Genomic DNA, 24613 nt, shown 5'->3' with positions numbered 1-24613 from the left:
CCAAATGTAATAGGGACATTGCTAAAGCGAATTCTAAGAAGTGTATTGATGTGCATGCAATAAGTGAACTTAGACAATGGAGTTATGAAGTGAGAGATGGACGTGCTGTTTACGGGAGTTGCTACATTAGATTTCAATCCCGAACTCATTCTATAAGTAGTTTATAAACGATTCCAATTACGGTATTTGGAAATGTTGAGTCTTGTAATAAGAAAATAATATTCGTTATTGTTGTCATGTTTGATTTCAACAAAAGCATAAATTAAAATATGTTTAAGTTTTTCCATAATACATGTATTTCTTGCAATAATAATATTCATGTTAGCACTTTTGATTTTCAACTAGACATCATGATTTTCATTCGTTCCTAGTGGATTGAGCTCCTTCGTGACCACTAACGACTTTTAACATAGTGAAAGATCCCTTTCTTTTAAAAATAACATTTTCCAACCACACAAAAAGTTAAAAAAGATAGAACGGAATAATATGTAATACTAAATAAACCGATCACCATGCAAAGGGTAAAGAGCTTTGCATCTTAGGTGTTAGGTTCGATTCTATCCTTTCTCTAATATCACTTGTATGAAAATAAACCAACGACATTCTTCAAGAACAAGACAAAAGCTCGGTACTCTTGAAGCATTCTGACATCAGCCTTACATCGAAGAAACTGGGGAAAAAATAGCCGGAAGCAAGTAGCTACCACAAATCCAACGGTCAAAACCACAGAGATCAGCCTCGGCAACCGACACCCGCCCCTCAATGCCTTCTTCAAAACGATCTCCACCATCAAACAAAACCCGTGCAAAACGAAGAACCACGTGACCTCCCACGTGGGCCTCACACGTCCCATGTAGTAGTATATGAGCTCGTGCATAAGCCCAGAGACAAGGAAGCTTGCAAAGACAGCGGGTAGTGAGGCCCACCTGCGGCCAATGACGCACGTGGAGAAATTGAGGGTGGGTTCGTATACGGACTGGCGTAGGATACTGGTGACCACGAGGTTCCATCTTCTGCCCCAGAAGTTTTGCAGAGAGGTGGAGAGGTAAGGCTCGTTGAAATGCGGTTTGAGGTCTAAACCCAGAAGGCCCCAAGCGAGGGCTGCTACAATGATGAGTTGGGTTTCTAGAAGAAGGTATATGTACAAGCAGTGAAGGACTAAGATGAGCTTTGGGTGGATTTGCTGACTGTAATTAAGGACACCAATTAGAATGGCCAAAAGAAAGCCCTTAATTACAATATGTATGGTGTTTTTGGGAGATGGGTTGGTTTCAATTTGGGGATTTTGAGGTGGGCTTTTTCGGTTTTGGCCATTTAGATGGGATTTTGAAGGAGATGGGTTTTCTTGGATCTCAATTGGAAGGCAAGCAATGGCCAAGAAACGTCCAATGGAGATTGATGGGTCGGAAGCTAAAGGGCCTTTGCCAAAGGCAAAAAGTAGAAGCTTGAAGCTTCCAAGCCATGAAATGAAAAAGCTTGTGCCGCCTCCAAGATGAATGGAGGAGAGGTTGAGAGGAAGGTAGAAGAAGAGGCACACAACTGGGAGAGCAGAGACAAGTCTGGTTGTACCTTTTGGGACTATTTTACCAATTGAATAGCAGTAGAATATACATACAAATACTGAAGTCCATACCTTAATGAAGCTTCCAAACTCACCCTCCATTTTCTCCGTCACTTTGTTTCAACTTTGTTGTTAATCTTTGCTTTAAGCTCGAAAAATTTAGAACAAATAGCAATTGTAAAGGATCATTAGGAGAAATTAGAGACTTGTGAAGAAGGCCGGCGAGAGAATATTGAGGAGAGCAAAAGGGACAACTGTTCATGAAGAATATCTTCAGATTGTAGATATGAACATGGAGGAAAACTAAATTATATAATTCTTATATTAAATTAAAGTCAGAACATCTTTAAAAAAAAAATACACATTGATTGCCTCGTGGTGCCCTTACTGTGCAATATGCGCATGTTATATAATTATGGGGTATTTTTGTAGCTTATACCTCAATTTTAATTTGTCATCTTAAAGAAAAATATCACTTTAATATTTTAAATTTCATTATTTTTTATCTGACTTTAACACCATCCAATTTTTCATCAATTTTTAAGGGTATTTTAGTCTTTCCAATTTCAAAGGTATTTTAAAAAATGAAAAAAATTATTATTAAAAAATATTTTATATCTTTTAAACAATTAAAATAGAAAAAACTAGCTTCTCCGCAAGAGCTTCTACGCCTGTAAGAGGCTTTTTTTAAAAAAATTTAAATTTATTTTAGAATTAAAAAAGATAATGGGTAGTTGTGTTCCATAAAAATAGGATTCTTTATCTGATTATTCTTATAATTTAAATTTTTTTAAATATGAAAAGTGTGAATTTATTATATTATCTTCATTTAATTAATAATTTCAATTTTTAATGTTTGCACCAAAGGCATTTTTTTGTATTTTGAATGTTTCATCATTCTCTGCCTTTTGCTTTATATATATAGAAGAACAAAAAATATCACCTTCTTCTATTCCTCCATCGGCTGCTCCAACCAACCATACCCACCTAGCTCTTTTATTTTTTTTGGGTACAATGTGGGCCTAATGCCCCAAAATAATAAAAACTAAATAGATACTAAGCTAGGCCTAGCAACTAGGGATGTGCAGTTGGATTGCAAATACCGGGAATCGCCGGTTTTCAACCGATATTTTCGATTGGCAAACTGTTGACTTTTTTGGTCAACGACTGAGTCGAAATGCTACGATTGCAGATGTAGTTGCAGGATACCAAAGTCGTTGGCAATTGCAATCGACTGAGAGAGAGACAGAGAAATGAGACAGAGGAGGAGACAAAGAGATGAGAGATGAGACAGAAAAGCTAGTGCGGCGTCTACATGAGGAAGAAAGCTGGGCTTTTTTTTCTTTTTTTTTTTTTGGGTTTTAAATTGTAGACGTCCTTAAACTTTGCTTCGAGTTGCAATTAGTTCCCCGAACTTTTTTTTTTTTAGGCAATTACATCCGTTAACTCGACAAATAGTTCCACTTAGGTCTTATCGTCCAACTCTGTCAATTTTTCCGTCAAAATAAGGGGATAAAAGCGTCATTCCGAGTTCTTCATCCATCATCGACCAACTAAACTAATCTTCTCCACTATCCATCCATCAACCTGCACAAATATTCACTAAAACAATCACGCTTACAATCAATCTGATTTAAGGGTATTTGCCGCAGCTGGAACTTTACAAGAATGAAAATTTTATTTTAGGTAAAGCAGAAAGTTTTATCCTTTATTTTTCCTAAAGTCACTTCAAAATTCAGTTAATGCCAAAAACCTAATTGATACTCAATTAGCTAACTTGCCGCTCTGAAAAAAAGGAAAGTCCATAAACTCAACTAAGCTTAAGCTCATTCACTTTCCTTAATTAGATAGAAATGGATTCTCCACAGCTCAATTTGCGCAAGTACCAAAAATAAAGAAACAAAATAAGAATAATAACCTCGAGAAGCTTCATGGCGTAATTGGAGACGCCGTCCGAGACCAGAGTCACCATCTCCTTTGTGGATCCAGTGTCCCATATCGATCGGCAAATCCCATCCAAATCCTATCTCTCTCTCTCTCTCTCTCTCTCTCTCTCTCTCTCTCTCTGCAAATTCAAAAATTAAAAAAGAAAAAAATTGAACACGTTGCATCTTGGAGGGGTGGGGTTGCGGAAGATGGGGAGGGTGGGTTGCAAGTTGGGTTGGGATATGGGTTTTAAGGGGGTGGGGTGGGATAAGGAGGAGGGGGAATGGGTTGCAATAGAGAGGGAGAGACAGAGAGGGAAACTTGAGAGAGAGAGAGAGAGAGAGAGAGAGAGAGAGAGAGGGATTTGGATTTGGATTTCTATTTTTTATTTTTAAGTTTATTTATTTATTTTTGTACTTTTTTTCTTTTTTTATTAATTTTTAAATTTTAAAATATTTTAATTGAGATGGATGCTTTTAGCCCTCAAATTGACGGAAGGACTCAATTGAAATGGATGAGAGAGTTAGATGACCTAACTGTCTCAAAAAAAAAGTTCGGTGACCCAATTGCAGCTCGAGGTAAAGTTCAGGAACCTCTACAGTTAAAAACCTTTTTTTTTAAACACCCAGGGCAAAACGACGTCGTTTTAGGCAAGGAAAATTTTTTAAATGACCTGGCCAAAACGACATCGTTTTGGTCCAGGTCTTTTTAAAAAAAAAAAAAATTCCCAGCTTCTTCTTCCTCGTGTAGCTGCCGCACCAGCTTCTCTGCCACTACCAGAGAGATGAGAGACGGCCACAAACACGGCTCTCTCTCTCTTCTTATTCTTCTTCTTCTTCTTCTTCTTCTTCTTCTTCTTCTTCCTCATTCCTTCTCTTTTCTGTGGCCACAAACTCCTCTCTCTCTCTCTCTCTCTCTCATTTGTTTGTTCTTAACCGGCAATTGACCGTCACCGAATAGAACGACAGCAACCGAAATAGCCGGTAACCAGCTGACGGCGGTGCATTGGTGGTTCCCGTTTTCACCATACCACAGCCTCTCGAACGGTTGTCGGTTCCATAGTTTCGATGCAGTTACCGAACCGAAAACAGCCCTACTAGCAACAACTCAACCATCAATATCTAAGATGGTACTAATAAAGGCTGAAATTTTTTGAAAAACATGGAGACAATGATTAAACTCATAACTTTTGGTAGTGAAGGCATCAGCAACATAATACCTAGCTCCTTTTTCAAGGAGTGTAAGATAATTGGTTTATAAAACTTCAAATGGACTTCCATGTGCGGTGATTAATCAAATGTTATGTGATAGGACTTATGGTGATTAATCAAATATTTCACACCATTGTAACAATTTTTATTTATAAAAAAATTGGCAGGGTCGTGCCAATATAGTGTACCTTTCAATTTCGTGTAAGTCAAATAATATAGGTAGAATATTTTTCAGGTTGTATTTCATTCTCCAAAAGAATGTATTTATAGTACAATGATGTAACCCTAGTAGGATCAAACTAGGAAACAAGATAAAAACCTAATTACACAATATCTGTACAAAAAGAAAAGAAATATAATCCTAATAAACTAGGAAATAAATATCCTAATTAAGCTAGGATCTCGCTAACACTCCCCCTCAAGTTGGAGCAAAGATGTCACGCATGCCCAACTTGTCAAGCGAGTTTAGAAAGACCGCAGTAGACACAACTTTCGTAAGAACATCTGCCAATTGATACTCTGATGATATAAACGGAAAAGAAATAATTTCAGCATCTAACTTCTTTTTAACAAAATGTCGATCAACCTCCACATGCTTTGTACGATCATGTTGCACAATGTTATGTGCAACTGCAATTGCAGCTTTATTATCACAACACAAATCCATGGGTTTCTAGGGTCCAAACCTAAGATCTCTCAACAATCTTCTCAACCATAGTAACTCGCACACACCTTGAGTCATCCCACGGTACTCGGCCTCAGCACTAGACCTAGACACCACTTTTTGCTTTTTACTCCTCCAAATAACAAGATTACCACCAACAAATGTGAAATACCTAGACATAAAACGTCTATCAGTGACTGAACCAGCCCAATCAACATCCGTATACCCTTTCCACATATGTATGACTATACTTGCAAAACATTAACCCCTCTCCAGGAGTTACTTTCAGATACCTCAAGATGCGCATCATAGCACGCATATGATCTTCATTAGAAGAATGCATAAACTGACTCACTACATTCACTGCATCTATAATATCAGGACATGTATGAGATAAATAAATCAATTTCCCCACAAGTCGTTGATAACGCTCTTTATCTGTAAAGACTTAATCAGGATACAACCCCCAACTTAAGATTCTGTTCACTAGGGGTATCAATTGGTTTACAATCTAACATTCCAGTCTCTGCAAGTAAATCCAAAATATATTTTCTTTCAGACAGAAAGATACCATGTTTAGATCTGACAACTTCAATCCCAAGAAAGTACTTCAAATCACTCAATGACTTCATCTCAAATTCGAAAGCCAGATACTTCTGAAGATTTTTCATTTCTGCCTGATCATCTCCAGTCACAATCATATCATCAACATAAATAATTAAAGCTGTCAATTTACCTTTATGACGCTTTAGAAACAAAGTATGGTCTGAGTTACTCTGCACATACCCAAATTTCTTCATAGATGCTACAAATCTCCAAAACCACGCTATTGGACACGGCTTCAATCCATATAAAGACTTCTGCAACTTACACACAACACCCTCCTTAGAGGTTACAGGAATACCAGGAGGGAGATCCATGTAAATCTCCTCATTGAGGTCACCATGTAGAAATACATTTTTGACATCGAATTGTAATAAAGGCCAGTCGCGGTTAGCAGCCAGAGGCAATAGTACACGCATAGTATTGAGCTTTGCCACTGGAGCAAAGGTCTCCAAATAATCCACTCCATAGGTCTGAGTATAACCCTTTGCTACCAGTCTAGCCTTGTAATGGTTTATGGAACCATCAGTTTTATGCTTCAAAGTAAACATTCATCTGCATCCAACAGCTTTCTTCCCTCATGGCAAAAGAACTAAATCTCATGTTTTATTCTTGTTCAAGGCATCCATTTCAACATTCATGGCATCCATCCATTTGGGGTTAGATAAAGGATCCTGCAGCTTAGTTGGCACACATACACTAGATAATTGACACAAATATAATGCATATGACTTAGAGAAACGATGAGTAGACACATAATGGCTAACGGGATATTTAGACTTGGCATGTATATCAGGAGAATATTGTACTTTAGGTTTTCAACAAGTGGTTCGTGGGGGTAACTGATAAGTTGACACATATAGATCATTAGAAATTACCTCACTTGATTCACTATCATGAGTAGATTGGGGCACTGGCAGGGCAGATGGGGGTATTACATCGAACTCATCCATACAAGAATCAATGTCATTATTTTTAGATACAGGCGATTGGTCACTTGCTTCAGTGTGACCGGTCGTTTCGACACCGAGAGCACCTGTTTCATCTCCATATATGGGCGACTGATCAAATTTGAAAGGGCAATCAGTCGTTTCTTCACAGGGACCACAAGTTTCATCTTCAGATCTGGGTGACCGGTCACTTGCTTTAGTGCAATAGGTCGTTTCCTTCCCAAGAGCAGCATCTTCAAACACATCATTCTCCAATCCAAGACTCTCCAATTCACTACCCATCTCCCCCTGAATTGGAGATGAGGGAAATACATAATAGGGCACTTCTTCATGGAAAGTCACGTCCAAAGTAACATGCACCTTCTGGGTAGGTGGATGATAGCACTTATAACCTTTCTGAGTAGACGAGTAACCAATAAATACACATCGCAGAGCACAAAGATCAAGTTTACTCCATTGATAAGAGTAGACATGAACATAGGCAACACACCCAAAAACTTTAGGGGGCAAGTTGGAGACTGAGACAAGGGAAACATGGTCACCAGCACATCATGTGGAGTCTTGAAATCAAGAACCCGGCTAGGAGTACGATTAATCAAATAGGCAACAGATAAAATAGCATGCCCCCAAAGATGATGGAGAACATACATTAACAACATAAGAGAGCGAGCAACTTCAATTAACTGACGATTCTTGCATTCAGACACACCATTCTACTGAGGAGTAAATGAGGTTGTTGTTTGGTGAATAATACCTTGAGCACGGAAGAAAAATGCCAAAGTGTTATTCACATATTCGTCTCTATTATCAGTTCGGAATACTTTGACCTGAGCATGAAATTAAGTAGACACTATAGTACAGAACTCTGGAAGGATAAAAGCAATATCATGATTATTTTTTAGCAAGAAAACCCAAGTGAGTCGGGTACAATCATCAATAAATGTGACGAACCAATGAAATTCGTTCGAAGTAACGCGAGCTGGATCCCATACATCAGAATGCACTAAATCAAAAGGCTTTGCAGCTTTACTGTCACTCAAAGGAAACACAGTGCGATGACTCTTGGCCAAAATACATGTCTCATACTTAAAACTGGACTCATCACAAGAGCGGAATAAAGATGGAAACACACGCTTAAGGTAGCCAAATGATAGGTGTCCCAAGCGACGATGCCAAAACCAAATTTGTTGTTTGTCTTTGACACTGCAACTTTGAACAGTATTAAAGACACGATCACGAACTGGTGCAGAAGGCAGTGTCAAATAATATAACCCCCCATATCCGTTTACCATGCCCAATCCATCTTGTGAGTCTTGAGATCCTCAAAAGAGCAATGCGTATGATAGAAAGTAGCTGAAGCATTAAGTATATCAAGTAATCGACCAATAGATAACAAGTTACAATGGATATTGGAAACTAGAAACGCACTAGACAAGGACAGAGTAGGAGTGAGAGAGATTGTGCCATTACCAGTAATTGGAGAGGGCAAGCCATTAGCACTAGTTATGTATGAGTCACGGGTGTTATTAGACAACTCATCAAAAAATTTAGCATCATAAGTCATATGATCTAAAGTACCAGTGTCAATTATCCAAGTATTGGAGCCAATACCTGGAATAGAATCAGAAACACACAAATTTATAGAGGCAGCAGAAACAGCACCAACAATGGAGTTATCACTCATGATTGCAGCAGAAATTCAACAGATCACGGCAGAGTATACAACGGAACACAGCAGAGGCACAAATACAACAGATGTACGAAGACAGGCACGAAGACAGTAGAGTACACAGCGGAACATAGCAAAAGCACAAATATGGCAGATGTATGAAGACAAGAATGACATGAACACAGTAAAGGCACGAACACTACAACACAACACACAAACCCAGGAGGGCACACACGGCATAGGTAGAGAAAAAAATGTGGGGATAAAACACGAGTGGGCACAACACACAGATCACCAGAAAACCTGGCTCTGATACCAAGTCAAACAATATGGGTAGAATATTTTTCAAGTTGTATTTCATTCTCCAAAAGAATGTATTTATAGTACAAAGATGTAACCCTAGTAGGGTCAAACTAGGAAACAAGATAAAAACCTAATTACATAATATCTGTACAAAAAGGAAAGAAATATAATCATAATAAACTAGGAAATAAATATCCTAATTAAGCTAGGATCTCACTAACAGTGTATTTGATACACAAGATGATATGATAATTTGTAAATATAATTCATTTAAATTGTAGCATGTGTAATATTTTTAATACATAAACTGTCAAAATTTACATGAATCGAATTCACCGCATCAATATGTCGTGTGTTGTATAATACACCCAATAAATTCTCTTGGTTTAGAGATTCTGGTTTGTGTTTGTCATGTGTTGAACTAATATCCTGGCTCAGACTTTAATATTTGTGGTCCTCAAGGGTAATATGTGTGGTCACTAATAGTCCTTGTCGTTAGGTTCTATCCAAAAATTTATTAAACTAATGACATGGAACACATGTGGGCCTCACATATCCAATAATATAACGGCATGTTGGAAGTTTCAATTATGTGAAAGCTTGAAGGACCCAAATTGGGAACTGGGTTTTCTAAGCACTCGGGTATGGGATGGCCGAGATGGCTGTGATGGGAAATGACAGAAGGTGTGGGCTTGGGAAAAAGATGGGTTTTGAGTGATGTTACTGTTCGTAGGGATGGTGTGTTTTTGTTGAGTTTGTGAAGAAAGCTAGCCATTTGGGGGCAGAGAGAGAGGTATTGAAATCGATGAAGAAGAAGTTACAGTGTTACAAAGTAACTCACACCTTGGAGTTTGCTTATGTCGAAAAGGGTTTCATTTCGAAGAGGAGAATGGCAATGGAGGGGGTGAACAAGGGGCGCTGGGTTTGTTGGGCTGGGATTTTTTAAGTTGATTTTTTAAAAATTTATGCTATTTTATCATTTTATATAATTTTTTTTAAGAACTGGTTGGTTAATAGTTGGGTCCCACAGTAGACACGTCAGCATTTAACGATTGACCACACAGTCAATTTAATGTAAAGATGAAATTAGACGATGTTTCAAACGTAAGGGTGTAAATTGATAAAATTGATACCCTGGGGTCCATATTGACAACTACCCTAAACCTACAAGGTGTCTTTTGTCGTTAGCCCAAAAACTTATTTTTATGATCTTATGATGGTTTTGTTTAATTTGTTATATTCAATTTTCTCTTGGCTTACCATTGTTGTCTTCATTATTTTAAAATATTTTGGGCCTTGCCAAGTTGGATGAATACTAAAGATAGTAAATGAAATTAAAATTGATCGTTGAACTATGTTGATGTTAAAGTAAAAACAAACTGGACGTATAAAAAAAAAATTAAATTAAATGAGAACGTATAATTTTGTTATCCTTGATCAACTAATGACATTAGGGTCATAACTTATAATTTTTATCTCCTTAACAAAAAGGTTGGAGTTTTCTCTATGGTACGAGAGAATTAGGTGACTAGAACAGTATGTGAGGGTGGCCGAAGCCGTGAGGGAGAGAGAGCCGAGAGTGTCGTGAGTGTGTGTGTGTGTGTGTGTGAGAGAGAGAGAGAGAGAGGGATTCGGCTAGGGTTTCGAGTGTGAGTTTAAAATTACCTCATATGTGTTGTATAGCCATGTATTTATAGATTCCTTTTTTGGCTAAGGTTTGAGCAATAATCCTTATTTAATTAGGATTATTCTTACCCAAAAAAATTATAGAAATTAATCAAAGAGATTTGCTGGAGATTGATTCCTTGATTTAGGGAGATATTCTTATCTTAAATCAAAGATCATTCCTTAAAAGTGCTGATAATTCCTTTTTTTTTTTTTTTTTTGGGGTCTGAAAGTGCTGATAATTCCTTATGTTTATCACTTGGTGAACTAATATTATGACTCAGACTTGCATAACTATATATGCTAATACATTATTCCAAATATTGCTTTCCAAGGCAAATGAACATTGTTTTCTACAATTTGTATATTCAAAGAGCTCAACAAGTTTGACTTGACCCAAATTTCGGGCTTCGGCTATCCCAATTCGTCTGTTTTATATTTAATGGGTGTTAGTTGGATTGGTTCAGACTTTTAATGTTCTCTTAAGTGGTCATAAATTCAAATTCTCATGGTACTCGTGTGTGTGAATTTTCCCTCTCCTCTTTCTAACTTTGACGAAAAAAAAAATTATATATATATATATAAATTCGAAATGAGAAAAGAAAAACTGTATCTAAAATCATTTTACAACAAATATGTGTGTAAGAATGGCAAGTGTCAAACTGTCATCTATTTCAGTCGGGTCCCGTTAACCTGCTAAGCCTACCTGACCCGAGAGACAAATGGGCTAATGAGATCCCTGAAAAGTTTACCTACTGCAGCATACTCCTCAAACGCTTTGACATGAGCCCCAAACCGAAAGAACTGCGGAAGAAACAGCCAAAAGCAGGTTCCCATCACGAATCCAACGGTCAACAATCCAGCGACCAACCTCGGCAACCGCCACCTGCCGGCCGACCACGCCTTCTTCAAAGCAATCTCAACCGTCAAACAAATCCCATGCAGTAGAAAAAAGCACGTGACCCCCCACGTGGGCCGCATCCTCCCCATGTGATAAAACACGATTTCGTGCATAAAAGCTGATACCACAAACGTTGCGAGCACTGCGGGCAGCGGTGCCCACTTGCGATCAACGACGCGTCGGGAGATGTCGAGGGTGGGCTCATAAACGGTGGGCCGTAGGATGCTGGTGACCATGAGGTTCCATCGTCTGCCCCAGAAGTCTTGGAGTGAGGTGGAGAGGTAGGGCTCGTTGAACTGTGGCTCCAGCTCGATGGCTAGGAGGGCTCGAGCCAGGGTTGCAGCGACGGCTAGGATGAGTTCGAGGAGCAAGTATATGTGCAAAGAATAGAGAAGCAACAGGGCCTTTGGATGGATTTGGTCACTGTAATCATAGGCACGCAACAAAATTCCAAACAGCAGACCCTTTGTTACATTATTTAGAGGGACTCTATGGCCTTGTTTTGGTTTTTGGGGAATTGGGTTTTCTTTGTTTTGGCCATTTTTATGTGATTTTGGTGGAGATGGATGTGGGTTTTGTTTGAATTGGCCATCAATATGTGATTTTTGGGGACCATTTTGGTGATTTGCAGGTGGGTTTTCTTTGTGTTGTTGTTGGCTATTTTCATTTTGGGTATTTTGGTGTGATTTTGCTGGAGAGGAGTTTTCTTTGAATTGGTTGTTTTGATTTGGTAGAGATGGGATTGAATCATTTTGGGTGTTTTTATGTTTGTCTAATGAATTTTGGGGTGGGTTGCTTTGTTGGATCTTGATGGGAAGGCAAGCAACAGCAACAAACCGACCAAGAGAGATTGATGGGTCGGAAGACAAAGGTCCTTTACCAAAAGCCAAGAGGAAGAGCTTGAAGTTGGCAAGCCAAGAAATGAAAAACGATGTAACGCCCACAAGATGTATGGAAGAGAGAAAGAGAGGAAGGTAGAGAAAGAGACACACAATTGGAAGCAAGCAAAGGAGTCTTGTGCAACCTTTGGGAACTAACTTTGCAGTGGCATAGCAGTAACATAGACAAAGATAGACTGAGAGCCATACCTTGAAGAAGTTGCTCATCTCGCCCTCCATTTGCTCTTTTTTTTTTTTCTTTCTGATCTTGTGTTCTTGATGAAAAATTCGTAACGAGGGTGTTTTGACTTAACAAATATAGGTTTTGCGAAAGATTAAATAGAAAAAAATCTCAAGATCTTCCGCTAATATTATTAATATGACAGCAACTCTGCCCCAATGAGGGCGAAGGAGGTCTATATTGAACCCTTTTTTTATTTTCTTCCATTAATATGAAATGAATATGCAGTATCCCATGTGAATAAGGCGTTCGATAAAATACGAAGAAACACTTTATAAGCTTTAGCACGCCATGTGCAAAAGTTTCTAGCTCCACTACAAGTCAACGATTATGGCCTCCACCCATCATAATTAGAGATCACTGATCAGCAATAGGTGGCATAATGCAGAAGAGTCAGCCAGCTATGGTCATTGACCTCAACCATAGCGATCAAGGCGATGGCCATGGTTTTATTTTTTTATTTTTTCTATTTTTTTAATTAGTGTGTAAGGGTTTAGACTTCAAAGAAAACTCCTCTCCATTGAAATAAAACCCTAGGTATTACACAAAGTATACATGTACATACATAAGATCATGCGTATCAAGAACTCTATTTTCTTGTTTTCTTCTGAAAAGTTCTTTCAATCTTTGAGAGTCATGATATTATTGAAGCATATCACGAGAATATGTACTCAATTGATAATTACCAATATCTAATGTCGGAAATGGATGTGGTAAATAATTACCTGAGTATCAAATGAATTTGGACCGGTAATGTTGCAACATATTCAAGTTTTGATCGAAACTCCTAAAATACTCAGACAATGAATTTCACTCAGATACCAAGAAGACATGGGTAAAGCCTATCTCAATATACAAATAGAGTCATCTTTAAGTGATTTTTTTTTGTAGAGATGATCTTTGAAATCACTTTTAGTGGTATCAAAAAATTACCAATATAAAAATAAGACTACATAAGCGCAACTCTTTCAACATGGGCGGAACTAGGTTTATGGCTACAATTAGGCCTGGGCACAGTCCAGTTCGGCCCAGTTCTCAAGCAAAACCAAAATTGGATACTATTCATCTGGTCCGGTCCAGTTCGGGTTTTAACTAAAATGCCAAAGAAAACCAGACCAACTTGGACCGATATAAGTCCAATTCGGTTATTGTTTTTCATGATTTGGACCGGTTCTTTAGCCTAACTGATATTTTTACAAAAAATAATGGAGCAAATTGACGAATTCATACAAGAGAAAACCAAATCTGAACCTTAAAAGATACCCAAAAAAAACTAAAGAAGAAGAATGGATAGGCTCCTAAAAGAATTAAATATTAAATATTAATTAAAATGGGTAGGCTCCTAAAATAAATTAAAATACAAGGTGTTGGGCTTGAGGTATAATTGATAGGTTTAGGCCCAATTCTTTGGGCTTCAAGCTCGAAGTGGAAGGTTGAGGTAAAATAAGGCTTAATGTACATATAAAAATTTAAAATAACTTATATTCAAGCCGCTCCAGTTTTTAGAGGCATGGAATCGGAATCAGAATCGGAACCATTCCAAACTAGTTCGGCTCGGTTTTTTGGCCAATTGTTGATTTTTTAGTCAACTCAATTTTTTCTCAGTTTTTTCCAGTGTTGTTCAGCTTGAGTTTCCGGTTTGCCAGTTTGAATGCCCACCCCTAACTACAATGGGTTGTAGCCTAGGGAGGTTTTTGGGGATTTTTTTTTTTTTTAAAACAAAACAAACATATATATTTGACATGTTTTAAATATAACCAATTATATATTAAGCTATTAAAGTCCAAAAAAGTCTAATTTTTTATGAAAAATATACATTCAAATATGTACACTTTCAATTATGTTCTTGAACATATTTTTATTTTCATAATATGAGTTTTTGGTTGCATTTAATATATTTTTTTGGTACAAGCGATTGGGGGAGGGGGTTTTACACAAATATTTATTGGGTGCCTAGGGGTTTCAAACCTCTACCTACATGAGTGGAGGTGGAAGAGCTCAATCCACTGAGCTATACCGTACTAACATATGTATTTGTTTTATGCTAAAGCTTATTGGATATTACCATGTAGCCTTGCACTTGAACAATATCACGTATAAAAAAATTTATTGAAAATTAGTCAATAGAATTATGGTTTATATGATTTATTGTATACTTTATTTCTAGAAAGACTATAGAAATGGTAAGTACCAAAAAAATTATTATTAAATTTTTAAACTAATAATTTTAGCTAATTCACCCGTTGAAAAATTCATGATCCCGTCCTTGTCTTTGAAATAAAATCCAAGCATGAAAACTGAGAAACCCATTACCTATAAGGATCAAGAGCGGCAAAAACCCATTTGATGACCAAATTGGCAAAACCTCTTTTGAGGCAACGTTCATGAAATATTTCAGGATCTACATAAATAGGAATGGTAACGGGTCGGGTAGGAGCCGGGTATGACAATATCATCCCCGTCCCCATCGGGGGACTATCCCTCATACCCGCCAGAATCCCCCTTCTTCTTCTTTTTTTGGCATAAAATCAAATTAATACAAAGCATGGACTATTCCTCATACCCGCCCAGAATCCCTCTTCTTTTTTCTTTTTCTTTTTTGGCATAAAATCAAATTAATACAAAGCAGGTGGACAAGATTCTCCTGAGAACAAATCTCCACTCAAGGCCTCTATATGAATTTGAGACTTTCAGCTTAATCAATATTCTCTTTGCACATAAAGAAGTCATTTGCCAAGCACATATATATTATATAGAGAAAAAAGATTACGGTGGACATGTAATCAAGACTTGAGACTAGAGATACAGAGAAGATTAGGAAGAATTATGAGTAGAAAGAGAGAGAGAGAGAGAGAGAGAGAGAGAGAGAGAGAGAGAGAGAGAGAGAGAGAGAGAGGTGCGGCTGGAGACCAGAGAAGATTAAGAAGAATTAGGAGAGGGAGGTTAACTTAAGGTTAAACATAAATATTATAATTATTTATTTAAATATAAACATATATATATTCGAGTCGGGTTCGAGATGGGGATGTCAATACCATCCCTGCCCCATACCTGTCGGGAATTTTTCAAGTTCGAGGATTCCCGTACCCGATATCCGTTTTGCCTTGAAATCTTCCTCCGTTAGGGTCGGGGACCCGACATAGAGGATTTCTGCCATCCCTATGCATAAAATAAAAAGAAAATGGATGAATCATACCCAAAAAAATATATAAGATATAAGGGTAAGACAAAAAGAGATAATGAAAAAATCGTTTTCTCAAATTTCGAAAATTGGTTTAGTGAAGAAAATATGTACTTGTCAACTGCTAAAGAGAGAACGTGGAAGAAATTGATAAGAACTGCTTTCGGTAATTTCTCTGTGATTTTTCTTTTCTAATACTTAAATATGTTGTTCATTACCTATTTACGCTTAATGTATTAAATCATTGTACTTTAGCATTTTAATTATTTTAAGGTCACTTTTAGAGTTTTTGAATGTTTCACTTTTAAGACATTCTGTGTTTATATATATAGATATATTATATGATTTAATAATAATATATTACATACGTTTCATCACATTTATTGACGTGGCAGTTTATGTGGATATGCTACATCATGTAGTATATAATTGTGTAGTAAAAAAATTTCATATGTTCTATGTATATTGGATAGTACACTAGCCAGCTGGTCAATGGAGGAGCCACGTTGGGACTAGAGGGGTCCAGGCCTTTTCTCAACTCCTCTCTCTCTCTCTCTCTCTCTCTCTCTCTCTCTCTCTCTCTCTCTCTCATCAGATATGAACCTCGTCTTCTCCTAGCCCCGATTCACACCCAAAAAAAATCCTAAATTTCTTCTTCTTCTTCTTTCTCCTCCTCTTAGGGTTACAGTTACCCAACAATCCCTTCTTCTTCTTCTTCTTCAATCATCATATATGAACCTTGTCTTCTCCTAGCCGCGATTCACACCCAAAAAATCCCTAAATTCCATCTTCTTCTTCTTTCTCATCCTCCTAGGGTTACAGCTACCCAACAATCCCATCTCACAATCAAATGCAAGTTCAATGGCAATGAAGCAAGACAAACCCGAGATCGAGAAGCGACTGTGCGGCCACCACATAGGAATTTATCATAAGCTCCGCACCAATTGCATCCTAAAAAATGTTGTAAATTTTAGACAACCTGAAAATGGAGATTATAAAGATTAGTCTAAACACAAATTATACTCGCAAGTGCATAAGGTCAATCGTAATATAGTATGGCAAATACGAGGTCATTCCCACGAGGATTGATTTCAACTACCAATTAGTCTAACCTAATTTACTTCACAAAATAGTTTAACTACTCTAATTATATAGACAAGAAATTAAACACGTAGCATACTCACGTAAACATGAAAAGGGTTTTTGAAAGAATGATTTAATTAACAATGAAATTAAAAAACAAAATAAGTAGAAAGTCACGAAACACAAGATGAGAAATTCAAATTGATAAAAGCACTAGGACAATGAATTCACCACTAGTAATCTAATCTAGCTTCTTATTCACCGACCTATTTACTAACCATTTGATGTCGCCGCTTAGTTTTCCTTTTTCATGAATTACCTATGGTATTTAGGCTAACTCGTATATTCATACACGCAATTCGCCTATGGTATTTAGGTCAAATATCAACACATAGAAACTCATTAAGATCAGTGAAAACCTCGAATAAGCATGTAAACCCTAGGAATATGGTATTTACCCTAGACGAATTACAAATCCTAATCACAAGAAGCAAGCCTCAAATTAAGTATGGTATTTACTCTAATTGCATCCGATTAACTCAATTAAAATTCTAGATGGTGATCAAGCATCAAGATAATCAACCAAGTTATTAAGCACAGTAATTAAGAATCCAACATCAAACGGCAATCAATAGATAGGTAAAATAAGAAAACTAGATTATCATAGTAGGGCTACATCATGCCCTAGCAAAATAAAATTAGTTACACATAATCATAGAATTCGACATAAGCAAAAACATAAGGAAGAAACAATAAAACTTAGCCAATAACGGTACTCTTCCGGTGTCTCCAATTTCTCCTAGTCTTTTCATGTCCCCCCAAGGAAGTTGTTTCTCATGCTTAAATAAAATACCCCACGTCTATTCCTACCCTAGCTGGGCTTTTACAGCAGCCCAAGAATAAATAAAAACCTAATTAAAACATTAATCCAAAGTGGGTAAGAAATTGACTCCTCTTCCTACTTGGACTGGGATAACACGTCAGTTACTTTGCATGCACGTTTGGGGTTGTTCCTCCTCCAAGAAAATTCGGCAAAAATATGTAAATTGTAGATTTTTGTCTTATCTTTCCATCCATATATCACACGCCTTGATGAAAAATTAGAAAAGTCTTCAAATAGTCATTCTTCCCCAGCAGCACAGTTTTGACGAGACTGCACCTTATGCTGACTTAACTTCAAAAACTACTCTCATTGGCTGCTCCGAAAATTCTAGAAAAATTCCACAATCATCTTCAAGGTCTAAGCTTTCATCTCCAACTGGTCTTGTACTAAAACTCCACCAAAAAGTCATATTTTCGTTGAAAATAAATTACTTGATCTGGAAAGCTGAAAATTGAGAAAATAAAGTAATAAGTTCTTTTTAAATCAAATTCTCCTACAAAAACTAAGTATAAAGAGTACATAAATGTGTAAATTTATGGACTTATCAAAAAATAAGCCATGACTCTGCCGTATCTTAAAGCGGCGGGTGGGTGGAGGATGAACGGGTGAGTAGTAACAGGTGGGGTGGGGCTGCAGTGGGCTGTTTGTTTTATAAATGTTTTTAATTTCTAAATGTTTTTTTAATTATTTTAATTATTATTATTTATCCTAATATAAAATGATAAAAAAGGATATGTTGAATTGTGAAACAAATGTAATTTTAATAAGTACACCCTACTCACCATATTCAACCATAATCAAACGTAAGTGAAAAATATCTACATTTTTCAAAAGGTAAAAAACATATCTATTCGGAATTTGATGAAGCCAATTGATTTTGAAATATGAATCCAGATTTAAGCAACATACCACTCAATTGCAATAACATAATGAAATGTATGTATAGAATTCAGCAAACCTTGGCTGCATTGGGGAACTTGAATACTTTGGAAGCAGCATTCTGGCTGAAACCTCCACTACAACTTCCACCAAGTCCCAGAACATCTTTTCCCGACGAGGAGAACTTTTGAAAAGGAAATGCATGACAAGTTTCTTCAGCTTCCAAAATAGATAAGCATGAGTCATGAGTGGATGGCCCTGGACCTCGCGGACTATTTATTCGGGTGGCAACGAAACCTTGGTGTGAATCAGAAATTAGATGAGTTGGTGGCAAGCCTGCATCGCTCCCAGTTGATTGTGCATCAATTCGGTTGAGCTTTCCCTGTAAGGATGCTTAGAGAGGGGGCCACCAATGCTTCAGAGTATATTATGGTATATTAAGAGTATTTTTGGTAGTTAAATAAGATATATTTAGTTAATTTTATATTTTGATTTAAATATTAATTTGTATACTCAATTAATTTTAAACTTCGTTTAACTACACTCTAATGGAATTGACCAAAACATTTAACTTTGTAATCCTTTTGTTTAAGGTCTATAACAATTTGCCTTTGGTCATTGTATTTAAGAATGAGCAAAAATAATTTTAAAGTTACAAATTATTACATCATTGGTCCGACTTTTCGTCCAACTATTTTAAGTTAAATCGTCATTTTTTTACAAGCCAATGAGTGACTTGTATGGACACCATTTTCCCCTCTCACTGTATTCCTTTTTTTTTTTGGTCGAATCCCTCTCACTCTATTATATTCCTAAGGTTAAGATTTTCTCCATATCCCAATCGTTAATTATTGTTCTGATAGTCAATTTAATTGAAATAGAATAAGATGGGAATAGTCAATAAGAGTATAAGTTGACCTTTATAACTTATATAAAAATACATAGTCGGTGTATATATTGGTGTGTTCATAATGTGATGTGTACGTATCTTCTTGGATTCCAATTACAATTTACAATGGTGGGCTCCCAAAACAAATAACCCAGAAAAGAAACTCCTCTCTATCTCTCTCTCTCTCTCTCTCTCTCTCTCTCTCTCTAGGCATATCCCTTATATACGGTAGAGACACCGCACAAACGGTTGTAGAAGACGACACCAAGAAAACCCAACTTCAACCAATTTTGATAGCACTTCGTTTTTTTGATCACATCATATATATATTATCAAAAACCACCACAACAAACTCTCTTTCAATCCAGAACTCCAAAACTCCAAAACCCAAAAGCAAAGTTGAAGCCTTGATTAGATTATATGGGGTACCTTTCTTGCAAAGCTGAATCAGCCATCTCCGTCTCCAATTCCCAAACCTCGTCATCCAAAACCACCACCACCACCACCACCAACCCAGAAAAACCCATCAAGATCCAACACTTTGACTACAGTGATATTGAGGCTGCCACCAATGGCTTCTCCGACCAAAAGCTTTTAGGCAAAGGCAGCCATGGCTATGTCTACAAAGCTGTACTCCGTGGCCGTCTTGTTGCTGTTAAGAGACCCTCCAGAGCTCACAGCCAAACTCTCCGACCCACCTCATGTTCTGCGCCAGAGACCACCAACGAGGTCGACAACGAGATCGAGATCTTGTCCAAGATTCAGAGCCCAAGGTTGGTCAATCTTTTGGGATTTTCAAATGATTCAAAGGACAGGCTTTTGGTGGTGGAGTTCATGAGCAACGGTACGCTCTATGATGTTTTGCATTCTAGTGCTAGGCCTCCCAATTGGGGTCGTAGAATTAGATTAGCTTTGCAAACTGCTAAGGCCATTGACACTTTGCATTCATCAAACCCGCCTGTAATTCATAGAGATATTAAGTCTGCTAATGTTTTAATTGATCGTAGTTACAATGCCCGGCTGGGTGATTTTGGGCTGGCTCTAAGGTACTGCCATTTTGATGACTATAGACTCCGGTCAACCCCGCCGGCGGGGACTATTGGGTACTTGGACCCTTGCTATGTGACCCCTGACAATTTGAGTACTAAAACTGATGTTTTTAGCTTTGGGATTTTGTTGTTGGAGATTCTAAGTGGTAGGAAAGCCATTGATGTTGCGTATTCTCCACCTTGTATTGTTGATTGGGCGATTCCACTTATAAAGAGAGGGAAGCTGATAACTGTTTATGATCCAAGAATTGAACCTCCTAAAGACCCTATTGTGAGGAAGCAGTTGGCTGTCATTGCAGCCAAGTGTGTGAGGTCTTGTAGGGAGCGTAGGCCGTCGATGAAAGAGGTGGTGGTTTGGCTTACTGGGTTGAGTAAGTTGGTCCCCCTGCATTCATGGAATGGTTTTAATAATCCATGTACAATGGTAGAGACAATGGGACAACCAGTTGAATCAAGGAATGCCCATTTCCGTTCAAAGCTAGAGGGTGTTGGTGAAGAGAATTTGGAAGCCTTGGATGCTAAATTGACTAGGCAAGCCCTGAGGAATTCCCGCAGAGTTTACTCTGATTTGGGGTTTAGTAGCAACCTGATGGAGCTTATGGCAGGTACTGATGGAGAGTCTGAATTTCGGGGTAATGCAGATGGAGATGAGCCCAATTTAAAATCAGGGAATCGGGTTTCTAGATTTAGTAGTGAAAGATACATTGGTAGAAGGAGTGCTCAATCAACTCCTGGTCATGGGAAAGAAGTCCCTGATTTGATCCGAAATCCTTCATTTGCGAAAAGATCATTTATATGTTCAAGGAGAGATGATGCAATGCCTCATGTGAGTGGTAGTTCCCATCCAGCTGGTGGTATACTGCTGGCTGCATAAATATTATTTGAAGTGAATAGAATGGATTGGAGGCCATGTAAGCTTTCTTGCTTGCAAATTTTACATTGATGTAGATTTGTTGGTATCTCATTTATTCTGGGTTTTATTGCCTGACCTCTTGTGTATTCATTAATTTGTTCATGAGCTGTTAATTACATGACAGTAAAGGGCACATTACTGATGTTCCAATTTGAAGTTGTTGATCGTTTTTGTTTTTCATCTTTTTAAGTTGTTTAATGATGATCTATGATACAAATGCCTCTTACAAAGTACTTAATGATGATTGCATTCCCACCAGTTGGATACTGAATTGATTTTATACTTCAAAGTTCATATTTGCCACCTTAAACACATACAGTAATACTTCTTCTTTTCCTTGCATTTCTGCATTTTTTACACCAGAAATTTCAAGTGGAACACAACACATAAGTTCTATCACCACAATTTCAGAGATCATAAGAATTTGCCAAATAAACAGTATTTTTGAAATAGAATGAAGGATAATAAACTAGGACAAGATTTTAGCATAATGAGTTCGAAGATTTCTTGTAGCCGGTTGCATAGGGCGTCAAAGTTTGTACTTTCTTGTTTATGCTGCACAGAAGAACTTGCAATCTGTTTTATGTACTTCTGAGAAATGTCCCTACATTCTCATATGTCAAGATGTTTCGGAGAGTCTACTGTTCGACAAGCAAAAAGCTGCAGCAGCGTATTTGAGAGGCTTCTGCCAAATAGCGTCTTGTGGTTGATTGTAGATTTTGGAAGATATGATCATCTGTATATTTGCATGGAGTCTGCTTCTTGGTTCTGTAATGAAATGAAGAATACTTAGCAAATCCTTCCTCAGGAAATAGAGGTTGGCTTTTTAACCCAAAATTTTCTGTGTTTTTAACAGAAAGTATTTAATACAAGTACTCTCTAAAATAAAGTATTAAGAAAAAGGGACAAAAATAGAGGTTGGCTTAGATGAAATGTACATATTCTTGTAACATAAGCCATGATGGGCGAATAAAAAATTCAACAAATATATAAAGTTGAAAGCTTGTCATATATAATGGACATCTTTAACAACCAATCTTGCAGTTTTAAAATTTCCATCATTCCATTGATTTGTTCCACACATCATTGCAATCTCAAACTAACTAAATCATTAACATTTCCAATCACTAGTTTCCAAACTTTTCTTAATCTTTGACCTAAAGTAAACACCCAAACCATGATGAAGTTGGATTTTTTATTTATACAAATACGTATCACATCAGAACGTGTTTATATTCATTAAATCGAACGTATTTATATCCGTTAAATCGACGAGTTCACTCTTCTAATAAGAGATCATATTTTCATCGAGTAAGTTACCTCTGCTTATATTCATGATCATGTATTGAAACAGCTTATTAGTCAATTAGTGGCTTCTAGATGGGTTTGAAATTAGGTCGACAATGCAAAATTATCTTTTATTAGGAATATATTGGAAGTTTGAACTTAGATCATCACTTTGAATTCTTGTTTGACTCTCTCTTACAGTATCGCACTGTTGCTTTGTTTCTCCATCATGAAAATGGACTAGATTGGTCAGGTAAATCTCATCTGTGATCTTTAACCACAAAGCATCTTTTCTTTTCACTTTTCCTCCCCTTCGTTTCCTTAATCATATGAAACAGTATCAAGTTACATTTACCAAATTTATTAAACACCTAAATCCTACTTATGTAAAATGCGGTCTAATAATTGTATGACAATCTGTCACGTTCAGTTTTATAAATATGAGATGATATGCTTATCAAATGTCACGTAGGTTGGGACAAAAAATTGGGGTTTTAAGCATTTTTCATATGCATAACACATTTTTCGATTACATTAGCTAGCTAGCGATATTATGTTGAAATGGGAGTCCACTTGTTACATTAATTATTATCGTCATAAACTCATCACTTGTCATATAATGTCGCCTAAGATGGTCCAAAATATTATCCTTTAGCATTACTCATATATTATTGGTTTAACTACGATCATTCTATACAATCTATTTTCTTTCAAATAAAGTACTAACTAACTTTTAGTTTAATGGTATTTCTCTTTCAAATATTAAAAAGAAGTTTCAAGTTCAAAACTCCGATCCCCATTAATAAAACTGAAAATAAAAAGTATTGTTCAAAACGGACTCGCAACCCTTTCATCTAAGGCTTAATATAAACTAATTCAAACCTTGATCCTTGATTGACGCATTTTCCGGGAGCACTCTGCTGTTCAAGAAAAGGACTGCACCAACAACTGCACAGACACCAAGTTAACTTATTGCTGCAGCCAAACATTCTCTTTATTAATCACAATTTTGAATTCTGTAGACTCTAGTTGTGGCATAGCTATTGTTTGTTTCCTATTTGGAATGAATAAAAAGACAGTTACAGACAAATTCAAGACCCCTAGGAAGGATTCTAACTCAAAAAATAAAAAAACATGGTTTCAAAAAAAATCAAAAAGATCTAGAAGAGGAATTGTGTCTTTAGCTCTTAGCATCAAGTAGAAGCAACTATATTCCTTTCCATATGTCAAGGCTTTACAGCTCACTTTTTTTTTTCTATTGCATGTGCCTCTCGGCCTCTCGTTTGAAATTCTGATATTTGAATAAAAAGGAAAATTAAAACAATAATCAGTTTTCTTAGTTGAAAAATAATTAAAAGAGTTATTTGTTCTCTCTTTTTTTTTTTTTAAACTTGAAAACCGAAATGGTTATAAAACGGACTTGATCTGGTAACTTAACGTGTGACAATCTTTTGACATTAACAAGACCATTTGATTAATTTCCAAAAACTTGGATTTATAAATTTTACAATCGATGTAAAATTCACTAGGATGTCTTATTAGTTAATTTCTCCATGTGTTCAAACAAAAATATATCCATGAATTCAATGTGTAAAAAGAAAATTATAAAATGATTACATGGGCCTAGTGATTATTACAATTTTGTTCTTTTTTCTTCTTAGAAAACAAAATCATGAGAAGAAATGCTACTTTTGGAGAGGTAAAGGGATATCATCATCACGGATTGTTCTTCTACCAAGATGGGGAAAAACGTCAAATCTTCACAAACCAACCAAATGACATTGATAGAAGTTAGCTTAAAATTCTGTTGTAAGTGAAATTTTTAAAAACAAAATCTTGATAGAAAATGAAGATGATGTATTCTATGGGATATGTGC

The 24613-nt window shown here is 36.8% G+C and overlaps 3 protein-coding genes and 1 long non-coding RNA gene across 4 annotated transcripts; 1 reads left to right on the top strand and 3 right to left on the bottom strand.

Moving 5' to 3' along the window:
- On the bottom strand, positions 323 to 1910 carry LOC18785866 (acyl-CoA--sterol O-acyltransferase 1). Its single transcript, XM_007220078.2, has one exon. It carries the CDS (start codon positions 1661 to 1663, stop codon positions 575 to 577), a length of 1089 nt encoding a protein of 362 aa, XP_007220140.1. The 5' UTR covers positions 1664 to 1910; the 3' UTR covers positions 323 to 574.
- LOC109947594 lies at positions 2830 to 3838 on the bottom strand. Its single transcript, XR_002270371.1, has 2 exons — positions 3480 to 3838; positions 2830 to 3148 (listed from the first exon to the last, which is right to left on the bottom strand). It is a non-coding gene; the product is annotated as an uncharacterized LOC109947594 (long non-coding RNA).
- On the bottom strand, positions 11195 to 13197 carry LOC18784556 (acyl-CoA--sterol O-acyltransferase 1). The gene has a single exon (XM_020556443.1). It carries the CDS (start codon positions 12569 to 12571, stop codon positions 11255 to 11257), a length of 1317 nt encoding a protein of 438 aa, XP_020412032.1. The 5' UTR covers positions 12572 to 13197; the 3' UTR covers positions 11195 to 11254.
- On the top strand, positions 19658 to 21715 carry LOC18787525 (serine/threonine-protein kinase-like protein At3g51990). The gene has a single exon (XM_020558170.1). It carries the CDS (start codon positions 19908 to 19910, stop codon positions 21408 to 21410), a length of 1503 nt encoding a protein of 500 aa, XP_020413759.1. The 5' UTR covers positions 19658 to 19907; the 3' UTR covers positions 21411 to 21715.

This window comes from Prunus persica, chromosome G2 (genome assembly GCF_000346465.2).
Source record: "Prunus persica cultivar Lovell chromosome G2, Prunus_persica_NCBIv2, whole genome shotgun sequence".
Classification (NCBI taxonomy): domain Eukaryota; kingdom Viridiplantae; phylum Streptophyta; class Magnoliopsida; order Rosales; family Rosaceae; genus Prunus; species Prunus persica.
The sequence above is the reverse complement of the archived record's forward strand: the minus strand, read 5'-3'. Positions and strand labels throughout refer to the sequence as shown.

Bases quoted from the DNA above. Each gene is read 5' to 3' on its own strand.
- LOC18784556 (XM_020556443.1), bottom strand. From the start codon at position 12,571: ATGGAGGGCGAGATGAGCAACTTCTTCAAGGTATGGCTCTCAGTCTAT.
- LOC18785866 (XM_007220078.2), bottom strand. From the start codon at position 1,663: ATGGAGGGTGAGTTTGGAAGCTTCATTAAGGTATGGACTTCAGTATTT.
- LOC18787525 (XM_020558170.1), top strand. From the start codon at position 19,908: ATGGGGTACCTTTCTTGCAAAGCTGAATCAGCCATCTCCGTCTCCAAT.